The sequence below is a fragment of the Argentina anserina genome, chromosome 5 (genome assembly GCF_933775445.1).
Source record: "Argentina anserina chromosome 5, drPotAnse1.1, whole genome shotgun sequence".
Taxonomy (NCBI): Eukaryota; Viridiplantae; Streptophyta; class Magnoliopsida; order Rosales; family Rosaceae; genus Argentina; species Argentina anserina.
In genome coordinates, this window is record NC_065876.1 from 17641629 (window position 1) to 17665021 (window position 23393).

The 23393-nt window shown below is 40.5% G+C and overlaps 1 protein-coding gene and 2 pseudogenes across 1 annotated transcript; all 3 read right to left on the reverse strand.

The window, feature by feature from the left end:
* Window positions 1-915: 915 nt before the first annotated feature.
* On the reverse strand, window positions 916-9634 carry LOC126793873 (putative disease resistance protein RGA3; annotated as a pseudogene).
* LOC126795642 (putative disease resistance protein RGA3) lies at window positions 3745-4991 on the reverse strand. Its single transcript, XM_050522442.1, has 3 exons — window positions 4833-4991; window positions 4157-4752; window positions 3745-3841 (listed from the first exon to the last, which is right to left on the reverse strand). Exons 1-3 carry the CDS (start codon window positions 4989-4991, stop codon window positions 3745-3747), a joined length of 852 nt encoding a protein of 283 aa, XP_050378399.1.
* Window positions 9635-9886: 252 nt separating the features above from the next.
* LOC126795644 (NO-associated protein 1, chloroplastic/mitochondrial-like) lies at window positions 9887-23338 on the reverse strand (annotated as a pseudogene).
* Window positions 23339-23393: the final 55 nt, after the last annotated feature.

Genomic DNA, 23393 nt, shown 5'->3' on the forward strand with positions numbered 1-23393 from the left:
ACGTTGCCTTCGATTTGTTAACAATTTCTCAAGTAATTTATACGTTGCCGTCAATTGGTCTGTAGAGTATATTTACAGGGATAATGGCATATCCCAATGTTGCAATCTATTTGCTAATGCTAGATTCCCGAGCTTGTTATAGCAATCAGTTGCTAATGCTCTGCTGAAGTCTTTTTCAGAAAAGAATTTATGGGTTGACTGCAGAAAGAATGGTTGGAAAAACATACACCTTTTTCATGGCCGAACATACTTGTCTAGGGTAGCAGCCTGCCGCATGAGATATCCACAGTGGCAGACTGACACACCGGAGGATGAAATGGCTGCTGAAGAATCCCTCAATGATTCTCTTATGGACGTACAAGATCTCTCTCTTCGGCTCTCAGTTGATGGAGAGTTGGGGACAAATCCTCCCTGAATGTATCTAGTGATGGGACTGCAGCTTCTGGTGACCATGAGGTGCAAGATCAAGTGAAGCGTGTCCTAAGCAAGATGAAGAAACCAGATTCTGCTCTAAAAGACCATGAAGAAGGAAATAAGCTGCAGGATAATGTAGCAAGTAAGTATCCCATGTTAAGACCAAGGAAAAAATTGATTGTCATAGCATCAGACTGCTATGACAGGTCGGGAGCTCCTGAAAAGAAAATGATTCAAGTTGTGCAAGAAATATTCAAGCCTGTAAGACTAGATTCTCAAAGTGCTAGATTTACAGGGTTTGCTCTGCTAACGGCAATGCCAGGATCAGAAACAGTATTGAGTTTTGGTCATCAGCGAGGATACAAGCAAATGAGTTTGATGCTTTGGTTTGTAGCAGTGGAAGTGAAGTCTACTACCCTGGTACTTCTATTGAAGAAGGCGGGAAACTTTTGCCAGATCCAGATTATTCGTCACACATTGAGTACCAATGGAGCTGCGAAGGATTAAAGAAAACCATATGGAAGCTCTTAAATGCTCCTGATGGTGAAAGAAAATTCTGCATCTTCCAACCACATTGAAGAAGATTTAAAAAATCAAGCAACGTACGGCCATTGCATCTCATACTTAATCAAGGATCCTAGTAAAGTAAATCAAATTTCTTACTTTGAGTGTGGCCGTTTAGGAAAGGGTTTGGTTTTACTTAATTTTGATTGATGTCAGGCCGGCCCTTAGGGTAAACAACAATCAGCTAAATGATTAGCGTTATTGTTAACAGGTGAGATTAATTTCGCTTTCTCTGCTTGTCAAAAGTTGCCAATTCGTTTGCATCCTTAGCCAAGAATATGTATAATGGAACCAATAAGATGCAAGGTTTTTAACCCTAAACTGGGTTATGTCCACAGCTCATGATAATAATCCACTAACAGCAAAAGAACATAGCAAGTAAATTCTTTAAATTGGTAATCTCATACCTCCTTGAGTAGTATCCCTTCCCTCTCAACTCTTTCAACAGTTATCTCTCCATGCATTATTCTTCCACCGAGAGAAGTGCTCTGTAGGCTTGATTCACTTGAGATCCTCTAGACATCTTACCATTTTGGACAGCATGCTGATGCCACATACCGAATCTCATGAATAGACGTATTGATATACTCCTCAACAAACCCACAATATCTAACTCTCAGGCTTTTGGCCTCCTTCCGTTATAACCGGAGTTTTCTAATGAGAAACACCAAGAGAGCAAACAAATGAGCTGTGGCAGAAGTCAGATCCATAGTCAACAGATAAAATGAACTCAGTTTGCACCTAGTGCACTTCAGTTTTGCGCGACTTGTTCGTCGAGGTGGCCGGAGATAAAGCATAGTGAAACATCATAAAGTACATCAAAACAACAGCCAGCCATCAGAAAAGAATGCGGTAAGTTAATAACCTATAGAGCAGAAACCACAGATGAGTACAAATGTACAATTCATTTGTAATCTTGTTAGATCTAGTCACAGTCCACTGGAAAGTTATAGAAACTAGTGGTTTGAGAAAATCCAACTTACAATGATTTCAGTAACTGATCATACTTCGACAAAATATAATCATGCGCTACTGCAACTTCCAACACTTCTCAAGGCACATATGTATCCCATGAACTTGGAATGATATATATCCAACTGTGCTAGGTTGCTAGTTAGTCGACTGCAACATGGATAGCTTCAATCCAGACCTGCATTTCGAGAACATGATTGGTTAAGGGAAAATGAGAAAGAAGGATAAACAAGTTTGATTCATTTTATAAATGCTTCAACCAGCTTGTCTACAGCACACAATTGCACGCTGGTTAATGTTTGTGTTAAGACCCTGTTCTTTATGTAAGAAACTACTGCAACCTACTTTTCCCAAAGTTGTTAACATTGGGGTTGCATATGTATTAGTGTATTACCACTAAAACCAAAACAAAAACCAAAAGGAAACAATTGGAAATCTGTAAATGGTATGATGAGATCGAGTATTTATCTTCAAAGCTGCATAGGTTCTAACTTTTAAGAGAGAGACAGGGAATCAATGAAATTGCCAGTAAAATATATATGGTGGTTTGAAAACTTACTCTGAGAGTATAAGTGATTATAATTGTAAAACACATGACTCTCAAAAAGGTGACACAGCCACACTCCCAATGTACATCTTTCTCTTGAAACATGAACACCACTGCTGAGGTATTGCATGGCTTCAGTAAGAAACATTCAGTTGTTTTACACAAAAAGGTAATAATGGATCAATGCTGAATCCGTATAAGGAAAAATTAACAAAGGTAACCAAACCTCTTTTAACATTTTCTAAACATGCTTTAAAAAAGATTTTTCCAGAAAAGACTACACAATCACTTTGGTGGCTGTTTTGAATTTCTCTGTAGCAAGAGAAATCGTAATGGATCTATGCTTAGTTCGTAAACAAAGAAAAGAATAGACATCAGCCTACAATAGATTGTTTGGAATGTGAGAAGTCTTTGGCCATTCATCCCGCTGTCCTAGATGCTCTAATTTGGTTGGATGGTTACAAGAAAAATAGCTGTATTACATAAGCTATAAACAAGAGATAACAAAAGAACAGTGTATCTGAGAAGTTGTCCAATATATTCAAAGAGGAATAGTGGAACGGAAGAGTCCAGAAGCAGTGATTTAAATTTACAATCATTTCAGGATTTGGTTGGATGTATTTAAAACTTGGATGCAAATAATCATGTGCAACGTCCTGCGACTTCAAATACTTCTCAAGCGCATGTAATCCTTAAAACTTGGAACCACAAACACGCAACTGTGCTAGCTAGTTGAGTAAGATGTGCATAGCTTTTGTGCTGATCTGCATTTCTAAAATATGGTTGGTTGAGGAAAAGGAAGAGAAAATGATATATAAGTTTAATTTATCTTAAAATTGCTTGAAACGTACAGCTTTTCTACAGCATATGATGGCACACCTAATACATAGAGACAATTTAAGCAATAGCTTAATTTTCATCCCTGTTCTTTAAGTCATATACATTTTATAAATGCAATGGGGCAGTAGCACCATCTAGACAATTTGTGGTCCCTAAGACGATAAGGATTATATTTCTGTGATTTGGAAACTTTAGATTACTATTAGGAGAAGTGAATGAAGTGATTACATTCATATTGTTGGATACTTGATGTGAAAATGAAACTATATATGGAAGTACCAAAAACAGGACTTAGTAGCTGAAAGCTTACTCTGGTTTTAAAGATGAGAAGCCACTCAATTTGCACAACACTATACTCCCGCACAGCAACGCACACTTCCAATGGTACATTGTATTAGCCACGTCTATCAAGATGGAGTACTTCGGCGAGGGTCTGAGCCATTTGCAATCCTCACTAAATTAAGTTTTTCCCAATCCTCATACAATGTGACCATCATCACCAAACTGCGCCATAATAAAATGAAATGAAAACCACAGCAAGATCAAACAAATCTGCTTGCATCATGTAGAAAATGTAAACAAATATGGTTGATTGACATATCAAATGCCTGGAATGTAATCGAAAAGAGAAATAAAAAAGTGAAGCCTAGAAGAAAAGTAAATGGCAGTAGGGTGTTCTAGACATGCTTTCAGAAGGCTGTTTCCAGAATAAATAAGATAAGCATCCTACTGCATATTTCAAATTTCTGTTTTATGGGCAATATAGTAGTGGAGCCGTAATCATTATAAAAACAAATTGAGCCAAAAAAAAAAACAGACCAGTCAGTCTGAAGCTTACAATCGATATTTGGAACGTGAGAAATCTTGGGCCATTCCTCTAATAGTGGACATCTAGCGATCCGTAAAGTCTCTAATTTGGTAAGGCCTCGCATTGCTTTGAGTGAAGGTAGATACTTGACATTCTCGCAATCCAAAACATGCAGCTTGCGGACAGATGTCAGGTTGCCCAGCCACTCTGGTAAATCCTCCACCCCATTGAAGTCTCGTATAGTCAATTCTTCCACTGAAGTGAAGTGTATAATTGGCTGAGGAACAGACTTGAGCTTAGGCCACCCATTCAACTCTAATGAGACAAGTTGTTGTGATGGAACTTGAAAATCAGGGAATGTATCGAGCTCCTCCCAGAAGGGGCCTAATTTCAATTTCTCCAGACAATCGAGGAAGCGCAGCCCGGTTGTCAGAGATTTCAATTTCCCACAATAGCCAACACTCAAGTACTGAAGCGAGGGACAGTAGTGTAGGTCAGGCAGGCCAGATAATCCATCACAATACCGAATCCTCAATTCGCGGAGAGATGGAAGGCCCTTTGATATTGGAATCGATGTGAGGCTTCCACAGTAGTGAATCTCCAAGACCTGCAGAGAGGTGCACATTAGTTACATTTATATATGAAAAATCTAGATCTGGTGATCTGAGTAGGCTATATATGCAATACCTGTAGAGATGTGGGTACACCAATACTAGATAATCCTTGACACTCGCTAATCCACAGTTCGCGGAGGGATGGGAAACGACTCGGAGCATTTCTCAATACGGGACACCGCGTGAGAGACAACTCCTCCAGGTAAGGGAACACAGTGACTTCACTTGTCATCGGTGTAGGTGCTTCCATCCATTCAGTTAGCTTAACGCAGGATTCAATGCGTAATGTTTTCAGTGCTGGAAATAAGATCATAGTGGTGCTCTTCCCTCGTGCCGCCTCATGAGCATGATTGTGACCGTAGAATTCGCTTCTTCTTCATCCCTTACATTCTCCATATTACGAATGGCTAATTTACCTTGCAATTGGTTCAAGCCACCCAATTCCTCAATTCCAAGGCCCATCTCCTTACCCACATTAAAGTTGGACAATGTTCGGAGATTTTTTAATCCCCTGAATATTCCAGCTGGTACTTTCACATCCTTCTTGAAATAAAGATGCCTCAAGTTGGTCAAATTCTGAATTTCCCTCGGAATCTCTTTGAGGAAACGATTCTGCAGTCTCAATGTTTGGAGGTTATAGAGCTTGCCAATTGACTTGGGAAGTGCTTTGATTTCAGTATTTGAGATGTCTAGGTATCTCAAGTGTTTCAACTTGCCAAATGAATCTGGCAACTCATCAGTTGTTGCCTCCCGTAAACTGAACACCCGCAATGCTCGAAACTCGGAGAAAATCTCAGGTGGCACATGGTCGTTTGAAAATAAGGAACGCAATCTTCCCACAGTCTCTGACATGCAGCTTAGTGTCGAAATAGGAAGATGTGCAACATGTCGGATCTCACGAGTAACATTTGAATCTCGTGTCATGCTGTCACATCTGGATACTTCTTCTGCAAGATCATGCACAAGATCGTGCATAGTGTACTTGGTAATAGTGACATATTTAGTAATTACCCCTTGCAACAAGGAGTTCTCTAGTAGTACATTGACATATTGATTGCCTATATCCTCCATTTCGTAATGAATTTCATCAGTTGAAGGTTGGAGTAATCCTTGAGCCATCCAAAGTTGGATCAAATCATCTCTTTCTATTTCAAAATCTTTCCTCAACAATGAGCAATATGCGAAACATTGCTTCAGTGAAGGTGAATTCAAATTGTCAAAACTGAGCTTCAATACTGGCATGATTCTATCCTCTTCCTCAGGTAGTTTCCATATTTCACTTTCTTGAATTGACATCCATTCATCTTTACTAATTTTAGAGCGCATTATGCCTCCCAAAACCTATAATATTAATGATCACAGTTTAAATATTCAAATTTTATTAAAGAGTTCTACTATACATACTTATAAAACTAAAAGGGAAATCATATTATTCTGTTTCCTAACTTTTTCTATTTAGATTTTCTTGTCTCAACTTACATCGCTTGCCTTATATCTATTATTTGTTGTTTCAAAAACGACTATATTCACTAAAAGTTAAGGCATCTTGATAAAATGTTAAAACTACTTTTAATCTAGGATATACACAGTATGATGCATGCTCTAAATATATTCAGTTATTCACCAACATCACAAGCAAAATATAATTTTTTCTATATGCGAACATAATTATGCTATAAACAAAAGTTTTATACCAAAAATTCTAAAAAAGGAAGATTCAAAATCCCAAAAGTTTTATACCAGCTTTTAGAGAAAAATATGGATGAGGATTCATTATTGATGTATGTGGATTGAGTCAGAGCCCATTAGCGGCCCAGACCCGGTTATTTTAATGGGCCGGGTTGGGTCAAGATATATTAGCCCATAGGCCGGGCCGGCATGTTAAACACATATTTTTATATTATTTATATAAATATTTAAATAATAATAATAATAATAAATGTATATTAGACATTTTAAATCAAAACTGTTTAGTTATTTATTTTAATTACATTATTTTACAAATATTATCACAGTAATGAAAAAAGTCATCATTTTGACTTCCGTAACATTTTAGAATTAAGATGATGAAATATATTGTAATATTTTAATTACACAATCTCTTTTATTCTAATTGTGTCTTGTGATACTAATGGGCTAGACCGGGTCGCTTCTTGGCCCAACACGAGCCCGATCCCGTCCCGATAAAGGCTTCGACTATGGATCAGGTCGGATCGGGCTTAATATTTAAGCAAATGGGTCTGCTCGAGCACAACACGGACACAGTTTTGGCCAAGCCGGCTAGCTCTAAGAGCTCACGTACATATCTGATGTATTTTATAGTAGTATGCATTCAAATTAAAAGTGGAAGGCAAATATATATATATATATATATATTAATTACGGGGTCTCAATGAAAAGAAATAAGTAGAAGTACATTTGTTAGTATAATATGCAATTGACTGAATTCAGTACCTTTGCAACCAACGGTATGCCTCCACACTTTTTTGCAATCGCCCTCCCAATTTGTTCTCGATCTACATCGATGAAACCATCTTCGTTTTGGTTTTGTACTCTTTGCTTTAAAATGGACCAACACTTGTCATCTGACAGAATTTTTAGTTCAGGTCTGGGAAGTGTTTCCGCAATTGATGCCACATAGGCACTGCGGGTGGTGATGATGATGCTGCTTCCCTCATTAGAACTCAGCTTCGACAAACAACTGATCAAGCTTTCCCATTTTTTTTAATCCTCATTCCAAACATCATCGAGAACCAGAACATATCTCTTCCCTGTCAGCTCTTCTCTTAGAACTTTAAGCAATGCATCTTGACTCTGTATCCCACCCTTTCCAGGTGTTAGAGAGTCTACCATCTGATTCAAAATCGTAACCACTTCAAAAGTGTTGGATACGCACACCCATATCTTCTTGTTGAAGTGTGTACCCACTTCAGGATTATGGTACACTGATTTAGCCAAAGTTGTCTTCCCTAATCCCGGCATTCCCACAATGGCCATAATTGAAAGATTCTGCTGATTTTCAGAGCTGACTAACGTCTTAACTATGTCAGTCACAACATCTTCCCTTCCGATAACTTGTTCATCCTTCTCAAAATATGAGTCCGTTTGATCTCGATTCGACCGCTCTCCTCCAGACCTTGAATCTCTTCTTTTTGCAATCAAGTTGATGAAACCTGCCTCATTCTTCAGCTTTATCAAAGAATCATTGATCTTCTTAACCTTATGCGCCATTTTGAAACGAAACAAAAGTGGATTGGAGGCCGAAAGGAAGTTGATCACCTTTCTCTTCATGTGGTTTTGAAGTTCCGCTTTGCGCCGGAGAATTTCATAGTTGAACTCATCTAGAACATCATCGGCATAATGGGCTATGTCTTTCAGTTCCTTGACCCAGTCCTCTACTCCCCTGCTTTGTTCCCCTCGTTTTCGATCCGCAACTCCGCGTAAGTAATCTTGAATAACAGATAAGGACTTGCCGAGCTTCTTTAGTTCGGATTTGAATCCCCAAGCAAGACTGAGTTCTTGAGCGGCAAGTGAAGACACCTTGGTCAGAATTCCCTCAGCAGCAAAAGTGAGAAGAAACTCACCCGCCATCGTTCCGTGTAAACTGAAATCGAACAGATGCTCAACGTTTAATTAATCAGCTAGTAAAGAGAAATGTACAACATGCATGCACAGTCTGGTTGCATTGTTGCCTTAATCATGATTTGATTATGTACGCATATCAGAGAATTCATAATGATAAATTGTAATCAAATTAAGAAAGAAATTACATGATAACTGAACCGAGCCCTTTTCAGCAATTAATTCCACCAAGTAATTTTATCAATCTATTTGTGAAGTAGTACTCATCAGCCAGTCACCCCTTGTAGATCGGGAAATTTCACCGCAACAATTTCAGAGAGTATACTGAGAGATGTTTGCGATGACCAAGCAACTGACTTCCTTGTTGCAGATCTGATTCGAGCTGCTGCATAAATTAGTAAGTTGCATCAATTTTTACTCAGTTAATAATCAAAGGCAAACTAATATGCAAGTCTAATTGATGCTAATTGTATGGAAGAAAAAAATATAAATTGTATAGTTATGTTTGTCTTGTTACACTTAATTCACAAAATCAGGAAACACTTACATGAAAGAATTGATTCTTCTGTGAGACCAGAAGGGAAGCAGTTGCAACGTTAATTCTTCCACAACGTGAGCCGAGTCTCTGTGATCATGATCATGACTTCTTTTTGTTGACTTGTTGTAGATCTGATTCCAGCTACCACCTAAACTGGTAAGTGGAACCAAATTACTTAGTTGATAAATCGATGCAAACTGTTATGCAAATCTGAATATATTGGTTCAGATCTGAATATATATATATATATAATATTGATGTATACAATACATTAAATTTTAAAACAGAGACATTAATGAATTCAAGAAGAGCTTACATGGAAGCAAGTTCTGTTGATGAAAGATTATCTGAATCCAAAATCAAGAAGCACTGTGTGGATGAATAATGCAAACAGGGCACTGTGTATAGATCAGGAATGAATGGAGAGATTCTCCTTTGGCCAAAAGTAGAGATACGAAAATCACTGGCAGTTTCCTAAAAGTCGCTGAAACAAAAGATGAGCCACACAACACGAGAACGGAGAAATTTCAATGAATAACTGTTGAAAGCTAGGGTTTCACCCAGCAGACAGTAAACTTACCATTTCAACTGGCGACAACTACGAAGAGCAGAAGAAGCGCCGTAGGTAAAACTTCGTGTAAATCATGATTTCGGACCTACATTACACAACTGACAACTCACACCACATGATTTTTAGGTGTTTTAATCAATTACCGAACATGCGCTTGGTTTTGTGAATTTGAATTATTGGTGAGTCTTCGCAGAGATGGGACATGTTTTTAGGAAGTTCATCATTAGTCATGCACTCTGTTATTTGACATTGCTCATTCATACTTGTAAATTTAACTAAATATCAATCTCTTTTTTGGACGAAAATATATATATATATATATATATATATATCAATCTTGATTTACAAATATGGATGTAATTTGTTTATACTCAGGTTGGCTATACAGGCGGAATGGCGGATCATACATCAGAAATCAGATCTTGTGCTGGAAAAACCAAAATCCAATACGGGAGATTTTGAGGACATTAAACATAAGACATGATGCATGGATTATGAGTACTGCCACAAAAATCCGTTACAGCCCCAACCCAAAAAATCTGTAATATGTAGGGATTTTCTCATCTTCTTCCTATCATTCTAGAGACCAGAATGAAATGATTTGAAGATCTAAAGCATGAACAAATTTGGCTTACATATTCAAAGTTTTAGAATACAAGGTGAGTACAGGCTCAAAACAGGCACAACATTAGAATGCCACCACCATGGGAATAAATCTAACACATGTAGACAAACAAGAAGTTTCTCATACATACGGTGAAGACGAACAAGCTTCATTGGAAAGGATCTTTCACCATGGTAAAGTAAAACATCTGAACCAAAAGAAAAAAGTTTCATGAATCAGACAAGTTATACCTGACATGATAACAAGGAAGCGAGTTTGTTCAAGGCGAAGCTATAAATGAAATCAGCATGGGCCAATTAGAGAAGGGATTGGAGAAGTACCAGCATCATTTGTTTTGCTTAGCAACGGTCCTTTGAACAGTTGAAACTCCATCCACAAATTTTGTCCGGAAAAAGACATTAGCATTATTGAACATGCCTTCTTTCAGTGAAACCACTATGAACTGAAAATATGTGATAAACAGGAAAAAGGGTAAGACAACTTATATGTCGTGTATAATCATTACAAGTTATGCCACAGTCCGCTCTTCTGTGAGAAAGAGACTTGAATCGTAAACTCTAGAATACCAGACTCTAGAAACACACAAGGGATGATGCCAAGTCAAAGAGCTGTGGTTATGCCAGACAAAACTATGCCTAAAAAACGTTCCATGTACTTTTTAAAATTGGTGAGATTCAGACCCGGACCGCTCCGCCATAACACGATATTGTCCGCTTTGGGCATAGCCCTCACGGTTTTGTTTTTTGGGAGCTCAGAAGCACCTTCCCAGTGGGTCACCCATCCTGGGATTGCCCTGGGCCAAGCATGCTTAACTTCGGAGTTCTCCTCTCCTCCGAAGCCGTTGAGCCCCCAAAAGGCCTCGCGTTAGATAGAGGTGGGCATGTACATATAAGACGCATCACCCCCTCTCCGTTGGCCGATGTGGGATATTACAATCCACCCCCCTTGGGAGTCCGACGCCCTCGTCGGCACACTCGCACCACACGGCAGAGTGGCTCTGATACCAAATGTCACGACCCGGACCGCTCCGCCGTAACACGATATTGTCCGCTTTGGGCATAGCCCTCACGGTTTTGTTTTTGGGAGCTCAGAAGCACCTTCCCAGTGGGTCACCCATCCTGGGATTGCCCTGGGCCAAGCATGCTTAACTTCGGAGTTCTCCTCTCCTCCGAAGCCGTTGAGTCCCCAAAAGGCCTCGCGTTAGATAGAGGTGGGCATGTACATATAAGACGCATCACCCCCTCTCCGTTGGCCGATGTGGGATATTACAATCCACCCCCCTTGGGAGTCCGACGCCCTCGTCGGCACACTCGCACCACACGGCAGAGTGGCTCTGATACCAAATGTCACGACCCGGACCGCTCCGCCGTAACACGATATTGTCCGCTTTGGGCATAGCCCTCACGGTTTTGTTTTTGGGAGCTCAGAAGCACATTCCCAGTGGGTCACCCATCCTGGGATTGCCCTGGGCCAAGCATGCTTAACTTCGGAGTTCTCCTCTCCTCCGAAGCCGTTGAGTCCCCAAAAGGCCTCGCGTTAGATAGAGGTGGGCATGTACATATAAGACGCATCACCCCCTCTCCGTTGGCCGATGTGGGATATTACAGTTGTTTCTGCTCTACAGGTTATTAACGTACCGCATTCTTTTTTGATGGCTGGCTGTTGTTTTGATGTACTTTATGATGTTTCACTAGGCTTTATCTCCGGCCACCTCGACGAACAAGTTGTGCAAAACTGAAGTGCACTAGGTGCAAACTGAGTTGATTTATCTGTTGACTGAATGGATCTGACTTCTACCACAGCTCATTCGTTAGAATCGTTTCGTAACCTTTAAATGCCGAAACAGTAATAATCGGTTACTGTTCAGCAACTTTCGGTTTTACGAAGTTACTGTTCAGAGGTACTATTCACTGTTACTATTCCCGGATACTGTACAAATATGCAATTAATACGTATTTTTGTACGTATAAAACTGTATACGTATTTCTGTACGTATAAATACTGTATACGTATTTCTGTACGTATAAATATTACTACGTATTTCTGTACGTATAAATATTAATACGTATTTCTGTACGTATAAATATTAATACGTATTTCTGTACGTATAAATATTAATACGTATTTCTGTTCGTATAAATATTAATACGTATTTCTGTACGTATACGTACGATTTAAATGTAAATACAAATTCAGTAAATAAAATTTACTAAATTACCCTTTCACAAAATTACTTTTTACATTTACTGAAAGTAATTTATATTTACATTTACCGAAGGTAAAATTTAATTACATTTACCGTGGTAAATAAAAATTACATTTACATTTACCGTACACAGTAAATTACCAAAATACCCCTATCGGATAACAATGTCACACCACCGCACGGGGCGGCGCGTGGGGCACACGCGCCACCCGCCGGCAGGCGGCGCGTGGGGCTCACTCGCCGAAGCCACCCACGGCGCGTGTGACACCACCGCCGGCCCAAAATCATCCTCCTTCTACCTCCGCCCTTCTCACGGGCTCACGCCGCCCCTAGGCTACTCCACACTCTAACACGCGCCGCCTCTAGGCGGCGGTGATCCTCCCCTTCTTCCTCCTCTGATCCCACTCCAAACACACCAACAAATCACCACAACAATCACATAATCATTCCTAGCATCTATCTCACCTCAATCGATGGTGGGAAGCTCGTCTCGAGCTCGATGGTGGCGAGGTGGATCGGCGCTGCGGCTTGCAGCGACTGTGGCGACGTCGGGGGTCCTCACGGGGGCGAAGCAAGTGCTGGCAGGCTGGAGGGTGACTGCCTAGGTCCTTGCGACGTCGATAGGCGGGGTGGTGCAGGCCACGGGGAGCTGGAGGCCGGAGATCGGGGAGAGAGAGTGAAGGTCGGGGAGAGAGAGAGAGAGAGAGAGAGAGAGAGAGAGAGAGAGAGAGAGAGAGAGAGAGAGAAAGGGAAGAGGGAGGCGGGCTGAAGAGGGGGTTTCCAATTATGGGAACCCTAGCTCTAAATCATTCCTTATATACCCCCTCCCAAAATCGGAAACTAACTTCCGTCGTTAATAACTTTTACGTACGTCGTCCGATTCGAACGCGTCACATATCCACGAACTCGTATCGACGAGCTCTACAACTTTTGTGAAGAAAGTTTTCGCAACCGAGCGACGGAATAAAAGTCGATAATTTCGTTCGGAAACGTAACGTTTTTCTTAATAAACGTTCCGAAAACGTTTCCGTTTTTCGTTTCAAAGCATCGTAAACAATAAGTTTCATTTTATTTGAAATTCCAAAACTTAATAGAATTCAAATCAATTCACATATTGTTTTAAAAATCTAGGGTTATTACAATCTATCCCCCTTAAAGGAATTTCGCCCCGAAATTCAAGCTCACTCAACAAATAACTGTGGATATCTGGTCATCATGTCTGACTCTAGCTCCCAAGATGCGTCACCCTCATCATGGTGACTCCACAGCACCTTGACTAGCTCAACTTCTCTCCTCCGAAGCTTCTTTGTGGACCTATCCAAAATACGAACCGGTTCGACCACAAATGTAGCATTTTCCTTCACCTCAATGGTGCTATGATCAATCACATGTGACTCATCTGGTACATACTTCCTCATCATGGAAATGTGGAAGACATTGTGAACACCCGACATACTAGTAGGCAAGGCTAGTCGATAAGCTAGTTCGCCCACCTTCTCAAGTATCTCAAAGGGCCCAACGTACCTCGGTGCCAACTTTCCTTTCTTGCCGAATCTCACTACACCTCTCATAGGTGAAACTTTCAAGAACACATGATCACCGACCTCAAATTCCACATGTCTCCTCTTCAAGTCTGCATAGCTCTTCTGTCTACTCTGTGCGGTCCGGATTCTATTCCGAGTGATCGAGATCTTCTCAGTGGTTTCCTGAACCACCTCTGGGCCCATCAGTGCCTCATCACCAACTTCGGCCCAACAGATCGGAGATCGACATGGTCTACCATAAGTGCCTCATAGGGTACCATGTCGATGCTGGAATGGTAACTGTCGTGCATGATACCCACCCAAGTACCCTATTTGTATCGGCAACACGATAAGGAAATCTTAACTCATCGAGTTCACAACCACCACAAAATCACCACCTTGGACTAAGAATTACTCTCAAACAGTTCACCAGAGAATTGACTAATATACGCAAAAGGTTGTAGCAAATTCTACCACCACCACAAGAGAGAGATGCATCACGCATCCTACCCCTCTCATCAAAACTTACCGTCGAAAATTAATTTCAGCTTCTTGCTTTCCTGAGTGGTGTGCCACAATTTACAAGTCAGACCAAGGTGGTATTTATCCCACAACGGTGGAACATGAAAATTAAGCGAATTTATAGCGCAAAATCCTACAAGACCGCGACCGCAATATACTTTACCCCCTAGTTCATACCTGCCTCAAATTCATGACATACGATCCCACACAAACGCCCCAGTGGCATTATCTAACATATTGATTTCCCCCACCGTCGTAGTACTAAAAAGTTCTGCAATTAATTCAACAACAGAAGCTGGTTATTGGGTCTATTGTCTCCTCAAAATCAACCCAAAAATGGTTGCTACACCACCACTCTAAACAGTTATTTCTTTACTTTCATTAAGAACTCTCATGGCCGACACATTCGGCCAACATAACTTCTCCGCAAACAGCAATATAATTGATTACTCTTTATCGTAGAATTATCCCTTATTGAACACTTCAGTCAACTTCGCCTTATCCAACAATAATAATCTGATGCATAGAGGGAAGAAGAGCATCTAAGTCTCCCCATACTAACACCACTTGCACTTGAAAAGAAAATTTGATTCTCAACCATTTCTTTACCGGTTGGAATGTGCTTGTCACGAAAAATTCGTCAAAACACCTTTAAGCTAAGGTCATCTCATACCTTACCTTCAATAGAGTTACTTCACCGCCATTGCGTCTCATTTGGACTTGTGGCATTGTGAAGTTCCAATCCCCAACACCACAATAATTAAATCCTGGAAGATCAGTGTTCACATTTAAATGCTCATCTAGCAAATAATTAAATCATATCGCCACATTGAGATTTCTCCATCACCTTATATTTCTTGCTCACCCAAGAACAATGCGTAACATCAATTATCTATAGCCGAACCAAAACAAGAATGTCACGTCAACAAAATGTGAATCCCATTTCCTGTATTACCACTTATGGACGTATCATACGCCCTACCACTCTGTTACCAATATCCTTAGAGATGCTAGTCACAAAAATTTTCGTTAACCACCTCCAACCTATGGTCTACACATCTTTTACGTGACCATAATATCTCAACCTTGTTAGGCTTCAACTTAGATTAGTTGCATAATAAAAATCTAGTCCTCAACATTTAAACACTGAACATCCCTCAACGTAGGGTCAACGCTCTCTATCAAGACTCCTTGACAGTTCTCTGCCCTGATAGGAAACTATATACTCAAACATGTTAGCATTCCAGTATCTGGATCGCTTGTCAAACTCAGAGAGTATTGTAGCCTCTCTAAACTGATCGCACCAGTCATTAAGTCTTGGAATTCATTTGTCCCATCCATACGGCGTCTTCGTTATAGGTGCTATAACACAGTGTCTCCGGAACGTCTCACTTTACTCAGACCTCACAACGATCTGTGATAGTTACTTCAGATCCACATACTCAACATATGCTATGACTCAAGCTCTCATGGCATTATCCGACTCGAGTCAGAGATACGACACTCTGGTTTCCTGGGTCTACGAAAGAACCCACCATGTCAAAACAATCAATCACCGCGTACTGCGGCCTCAACCAATCGATTCCTCAGATCACATCATCACCGAGTACTGCGGCCTCAACCAATCGATTCCTCAGATCACATCATCACCGAGTACTGCGGCCTCAACCAATCGATTCCTCAGATCACATCATAGTGTGGTCCGGAATCACTATCAAATAAGCAGAGAACTCTCTACTTCCAATCACAAGAGGATAAGCCTTTCATTGTCTCCAATTTCGAGGAACACTCCAAAAGTGAAGTGACACATAAAGAGTTCCCATAGGCGTAGGAATCAATCCTAACCCCTCCACTGCCAACTATCAATAAACGAATGTGGCTATCATCGTCTTCTCTAACTCAGAGTACTCAATCATTACCAAGTAAGTCCCAATACTCTCGATCCGATTGTCCGCTACCACATGATCCAAGCGTCATGAAATGACAGCACTAGCAGCTCACTCATGTCCTTGATCAACCTCAACCCACAACTATCGTTTCTAACGACAGCAACAAGGTCAACTCGTCTTTCCAGTGGAGCAGCCTCCTCATAAAGGTTCTCCACATTGCGGACTCGGCCTGCAGCCCTAACTCGGCCTCGACCTCTCGTCCGTCATCGACCCTGACCACGTCCATTTTCTAAATTCATCACCATTCAACAATTAACACTCAGTCATACATGTGAAGTCTCTAATTCAATAAAATAGATCCAACCAATATCAATCATGTAATTTCAGAAGAAGGTGAATCATCGGAGTATCGTCGCAATACTCTCTACAGGACCAAACCATAAGGTGTGGCTCCTGACACTCTCGCGTACCCGACGACATATCAATACCGAGGAGCATGTGATGGGAGCCCGCCTGCAGTCGGATCATCGCTCCCGGATGATATTGATAATCGCCAAATACACACTTAGGCTCTGATACCAACTGTAACGACCCTAAAATTTCAAGCCTAAAAACTCAAAATTTCAAAGTCGTTAGAACACCAAAACAATTTCAATGAAATCGAAATCATTTAACGTGCACAGCGGATCATCACTGAGTTCTCAATACAACTCAGAAAACCAATTATTACAAACCAAACATATAATTCAACATTATATCAATTGGAAATGTATAATCCTCACAAGATAGTCACACCAAATCCTCACGCATGCTGGAGATAAATAACTTCAAGTCCTCTGAGCGGTCCGTCAATTCCCGCTAATCCACACCTGCGGAGTTATCCACTACACCATCGAATTGGTGCACCGGGATTGTAAACACAAACCCGGTAAGCTTTACAGCTCGTATGAGTAAAATGAAAATATATAACTCGCATATCAATATATACGAAAATCCACAAATCAAACAAATATAAATGCACTCATGAGTCAGTGGACGGCCCATCTGGTTGTCCCAAAGAAAAAGAAGCGCTCATGAGAAATTAAGTAACCCTTCTGGTTACCCAAATGCATTTATAATACGGGTACCAAGAACGCTGGTACACATCTGTTACCCCTCTCGTAATACACCGCCGATATTGGATAGCCACCCGCTACCCAACATCCAAAACAATCTGAGTACCCATGAGCAGATAACCACCCGTTACCTCACATGCAGTACTAAGGCAGACAGACTAGAGCTCTAACTGTATCGTAACTTTCGCCCGGCCAAAGGCTAGGTTCCGACTTGCCAAACACGTACAATAATCTCACATCATATTGTACCAAATCACGTCCGAAGACAAATCAACATTTTAACAATCTCAATGTTAAAATCACGTACAATAATCACTCATCATATTGTACGTTTTAAAACTTTCACGATATCACCACAATAAAAATCATAACAGTATATTATATAGCAAACTATATATATTCGTATTTATTTACCATTTATACAATATATACATAGTCCACTATATCCTATACATGTCATATTTCATAAACACCTGAAGAATTACGTACAATATTCTCACATCATATTGTACCATTTAAATCACATACTCATGCACAATTTTCCGTCACCGAAAATGACTATTGTTAATGAATTAATAACAGTACGTAATTTAATGAACTATATATATATATGTACTTATTACCATTATACTGTACATATGTAGTCCACTAAATTATATACATGTTGTAATTCATTTGATAAACACACTTGCAAAAATGTTGAATCACCACGAGGGTAGATTCGTAATTCAGTGAGATTTTACTCACCTTAACGACTCGAGCGTAATTCCACAATTCCCGATGATAATTCCTTTCCTCGGTTTAACGATCACCTTGAAAGATAAGAAAAGAATTTAGAATCGTTTCGTAACCTTTAAATGGCGAAACAGTAATAATCGGTTACTGTTCAGCAACTTTCGGTTTTACGAAGTTACTGTTCAGAGGTACTATTCACTGTTACTATTCCCGGATACTGTACAAATATGCAATTAATACGTATTTATGTACGTATAAAACTGTATACGTATTTCTGTACGTATAAATATTGTATACGTATTTCTGTACGTATAATTATTATATACATATTTCTGTACGTATAAATATTAATACGTATTTCTGTACGTATAAATATTAATACATATTTCTGTACGTATAAATATTAATACGTATTTCTGTTCGTATAAATATTAATACGTATTTCTGTATGTATAAATATTAATACGTATTTCTGTACGTATACGTACGATTTAAATGTAAATACAAATTCAGTAAATAAAATTTACTAAATTACCCTTTCACAAAATTACTTTTTACATTTACTGAAAGTAATTTATATTTACATTTATCGAAGGTAAAATTTAATTACATTTACCGTGGTAAATAAAAATTACATTTACATTTACCGTACACAGTAAATTACCAAAATACCCCTATCGGATAACAATGTCACACCACCGCACGTGGCGGCGCGTGGGGCACACGCGCCACCCGCCGGCAGGCGGCGCGTGGGGCTCACTCACCGAAGCCACCCACGGCGCGTGTGACACCACCGCCGGCCCAAAATCATCCTCCTTCTACCTCCGCCCTTCTCACGGGCTCACGCCGCCCCTAGGCTACTCCACACTCTAACACGCGCCGCCTCTAGGCGGCGGTGATCCTCCCCTTCTTCCTCCTCCGATCCCACTCCAAACACACCAACAAATCACCACAACAATCACATAATCATTCCTAGCATCTATCTCACCTCAATCGATGGTGGGAAGCTCGTCTCGAGCTCGGTGGTGGCGAGGTGGATCGGCGCTGCGGCTTGCAGCGACTGTGGCGACGTCGGGGGTCCTCACGGGGGCGAAGCAAGTGCTGGCAGGCTGGAGGGTGACTGCCTAGGTCCTTGCGACGTCGATAGGCGGGGTGGTGCAGGCCACGGGGAGCTGGAGGCCGGAGATCGGGGAGAGAGAGTGAAGGTCGGGGAGAGAGAGAGAGAGAGAGAGAGAGAGAGAGAGAGAGAGAGAAAGGGAAGAGGGAGGCGGGCTGAAGAGGGGGTTTCCAATTATGGGAACCCTAGCTCTAAATCATTCCTTATATACCCCTTCCCAAAATCGGAAACTAACTTCCGTCGTTAATAACTTTTACGTACGTCGTCCGATTCGAACGCGTCACATATCCACGAACTCGTATCGACGAGCTCTACAACTTTCGTGAAGAAAGTTTTCGCAACCGAGCGACGGAATAAAAGTCGATAATTTCGTTCGGAAACGTAACGTTTTTCTTAATAAACGTTCCGAAAACGTTTCCGTTTTTCGTTTCAAAGCATCGTAAACAATAAGTTTCATTTTATTTGAAATTCCAAAACTTAATAGAATTCAAATCAATTCACATATTGTTTTAAAAATCTAGGGTTATTACAGGATTACAGGAGGAAACGATGGTACATGTCAAAAGCAAATTCCAGCAAGGTCTAACGCAAACAACCAGATGGCAGAATCCACCAACCTGGGACTGTGGGAAATGACTTCTGATCATTCTTCCAATATTCTGGGTGTGACTTAGATCAAGAGCAGCATCCACCTGTAAGTGAACAATACGATGCTGGCAATTCTTTCATCTAACCAAGAGTGACCATTACAATATAATGAACCTACATTTAAGCTTTGCAGATACTAGTACAGTCTACAGATGCTATAAGCATCCCCACTGGATTACTCTAAAAAATATAAAAACTTTGAATGACAAGAAGAAAAGCTAAAAACCAGGCAAACAAGGGACAAGTAGTCCTTTAAACACATAGAAGAGCACCAAAGGTGATAGCCTGCAATATTCATCAACCGTGAAGAACAGTATGAGGTAATGGAAAAGTGTAGGAAAAGTTTGGTAGAAAATCTATCAAAGACTTGCAGTCTAATTGTAACCCAAATTGCACCCACTTCTGATAATCAGAAAGTGGATAAACCCTAAGAAAAGTTAGGCATACCTCATCCAGTATATACAGAGGAGCTGGTTTGAAGAGAAGCAAGACAAGGATAAGAGAAAGTGCCAGCAGGGATCGCTGACCTCCACTCAGTTCTGACAAGGACTGTTTCCAAACACCCCCGAATGCAACTCGCACCTCAAGGCCATCTAGGAAGCTACACCCTTCAGGGGGTTCAAGCTTTCCCATCGTGCCAGGAAAAAGGGTAGAAAAGATAGACCCAAAGTCTCTAAAGGACATTTTTTATCTATTAGTCAGTTTGGAGTTCAAAAAAAAAATTGCATTCAGAGTATAGAGAGGATTGTGATGTTCACAAACTCAACTGAGAATGACTCACTTGTTAACTTTAACCCAAGTATTGTTCAATGTTTCCTTCCTTTTCTCATCTAGCTATTCAATCACCATCTTGATTTTCGACTTGTCATTCTAAGAAGGCAAAAATAGAAGTCAGTAAATGGAAAGTAAAACAGCACGCAGACAGATCAAGGTCCACCAACCTCAACCATGATCTTCTTAGACATTAGGTCATTGTACTCATCTTCTGCTTTCTCAAACATTGCCATTAACTTTCTTATCCACTCTTTTCTCAAGGCTTCAAAGAAAAGAAAAAAATTCATCTCTCAGCCTCATGGAAGGAACTAATAGCATAACTTTACATCAGAACAAAAATGTAAATACAAAAAAGAAAAACCAAGAGAAGAAATTAGAAAAAGAAATTAACTTACAGGCAACGATTGACCCCTAAGCCGACTTTGAGGAGCAAGGGAAGGTAGATCTTCTGAATGAACCACTGCTGCTTGCCTATGGTGAAGATGAACTCCAGGCGTGTCAAATAATTTCTGCAGATAAGAGAAGGTTACTGTACTAAACTCTGGGAGGCCAGGTAAACACTGTAAAATACAGACACTATGTCATACCCCTCCTCCTAGGAAGGCGTTAATTTCAATTGGACCCAAGGTAGTTCCAGGAACAGCAGATTGTATAGGTTTTTACTTTTGCGCTGATGCATCAACTGGATCCTCCTCTTCCATCAGTTCTGTTACACAGTATTAATAACAAGTCAGTTCAAAAGAAGTACGACATTTTTCAGCAAATTAAAACCAGGAATTTATCTTTCAGTATAAAGTTCATGTCAAAGTCAACAAAACATGAACAGATGTCAACTTATGAACTTACTTAGCAAAGCACTTATAACAGCTGATTTCCCAACATTTGCGGAGCCCTACAGGAAAAGATAATATAAACTATCGAAGGTGCAAAAGATAATAGGACAATCCAAGGTAGCACCAACTAGAGGATGATAAATTCAGAAGGCAAAACAAGACCCTGACAGCTCTTTCATTTTTTCTTCCTTTAACATGCATACTCAATGCTGAACAAGACACCAGGAATTGAGCCAACTCCTTGCATCTTGGCCATTGGCATACAGATCTCCTAGACAATTAGCAATCCATCATAGAGGTTGAAGAACTGAATTCAAAGAAGGCAGGGTACAAAAAGAACTCTGACTGATATGATGAAAAATTAAAATTGATCTTTCTGAGATTTCAAATGAAAATCATCAACATGACTTGACTGGGCATGAAGCCTTTCATGGATAAAAATACCCATAAAGAATTGTGAACGGGTTTAACTCTAAATTGTGATGCAGAACCAATAAATTCCTAGCAGTTCACAAAAACGATAGTCCCAGAGCAAGGTTATGTTAAAATTTCTTCAGGTTTTGTAAGTATTAAATGCACTTGACAAAACCACATGTACTCAATACTAAGCAAGTACACTTACAGAATTCCCATCAAGAAGCTCACCGTAACATACAACAATGACTCAGTTTGAAGTTCATCAAGAAGCCATTGATAGATGGTTTAATCTGTAATCTATTTCATCCGCTGGCCATAATTAACCAACTGATATCAATGGCTTTAGTCAAGTTATTGAATTTCATACATGCAGATGCACATCAACTGAGAACAAAATACCTTCTTTTCCTTTTGAATCTCTGATGCAACTCCAGCTACTCCAACCAAAGACCTCGAACTCGTCAGATGAACACTCATAACACTGCCAACAAGCAGACACAGACACTTTTCAGATTGAAACTATATGCATTAGTAAAAGCATGGCCAAGGTAACAAGTCTTACTTAAGCTTCTTCTTTACAGTGGCCTCCACAACCCAATCACCAATACAATTAAAATCAGTCCCTTTCGGAAGCAAATCAATCTATCAGTACAAACTCCAATTAGAAAGCCGCATTCATCAACGCCACATTAAGTAGGTACCAATCACCATCTTAGTACCTTAGTAATAACTAATAACTAATATTATAGGATTCGCACCGGCCAAATCACGCACGCGAGCCAAAAAACTACCGTTGAAGTCCACAATATCTACCTACATTCCAATATCCATTTAAAAAACAACCGACATTGCTCAACACAACTCACTCGAAACAAAATTTGAGCAAGTAGTATACCAATTTCACCATCAAGGCTCTCTCGGAGCTGCTCTGCCATGATGAACTGTTTCCCGCCAGAATAACCGCCGTTCCCGCCCACGGCAGTTATCATGTGGCCATGAGAAAGCAGCTTGCATCTTCCACATATCAGAGTCCTAAGCCGGTGGTGCTTCTTCTTCTGCACATCAAAATACATAATCAACATAACCTACATTTCCACATTTGATTCAATCTAAGCCAAAACTGGAGCGAAATTACGATACAGTACATCAAAATTGAACGCAGTGTATACCAATGCATAAGTCTCCGGTTCGGAATAACCCGGAGTCTGTAACGGAGCTCCACAGCCGTAGCAGCAAGCGACCGCGGTGGAGAGCTTCAGCGGCTTCTCTTTAAGCCGCTTCTTCTTCTTTTCCTTAAGGAGGAACTTGGCGGCGTCGAAGGAGCGGCGGCTATCGCGATAACGGTCGCCGGTGCCTTCGGGTTCGGGTGAGCGGGGCTCCGAGAGAGGCGGAGGATGAGAGTGGGGTAGTTGTAGGAGGATTTGGGTGATGATGTGGAAGTCTAAGATACAAGGGAAGAAAAAGGAAAAGAAGCGAAAAAACATTCCCCGCTGCCGGGAGTCGAACCCGGATTGATCTTAAGCTCGTGCTACAGCGAAT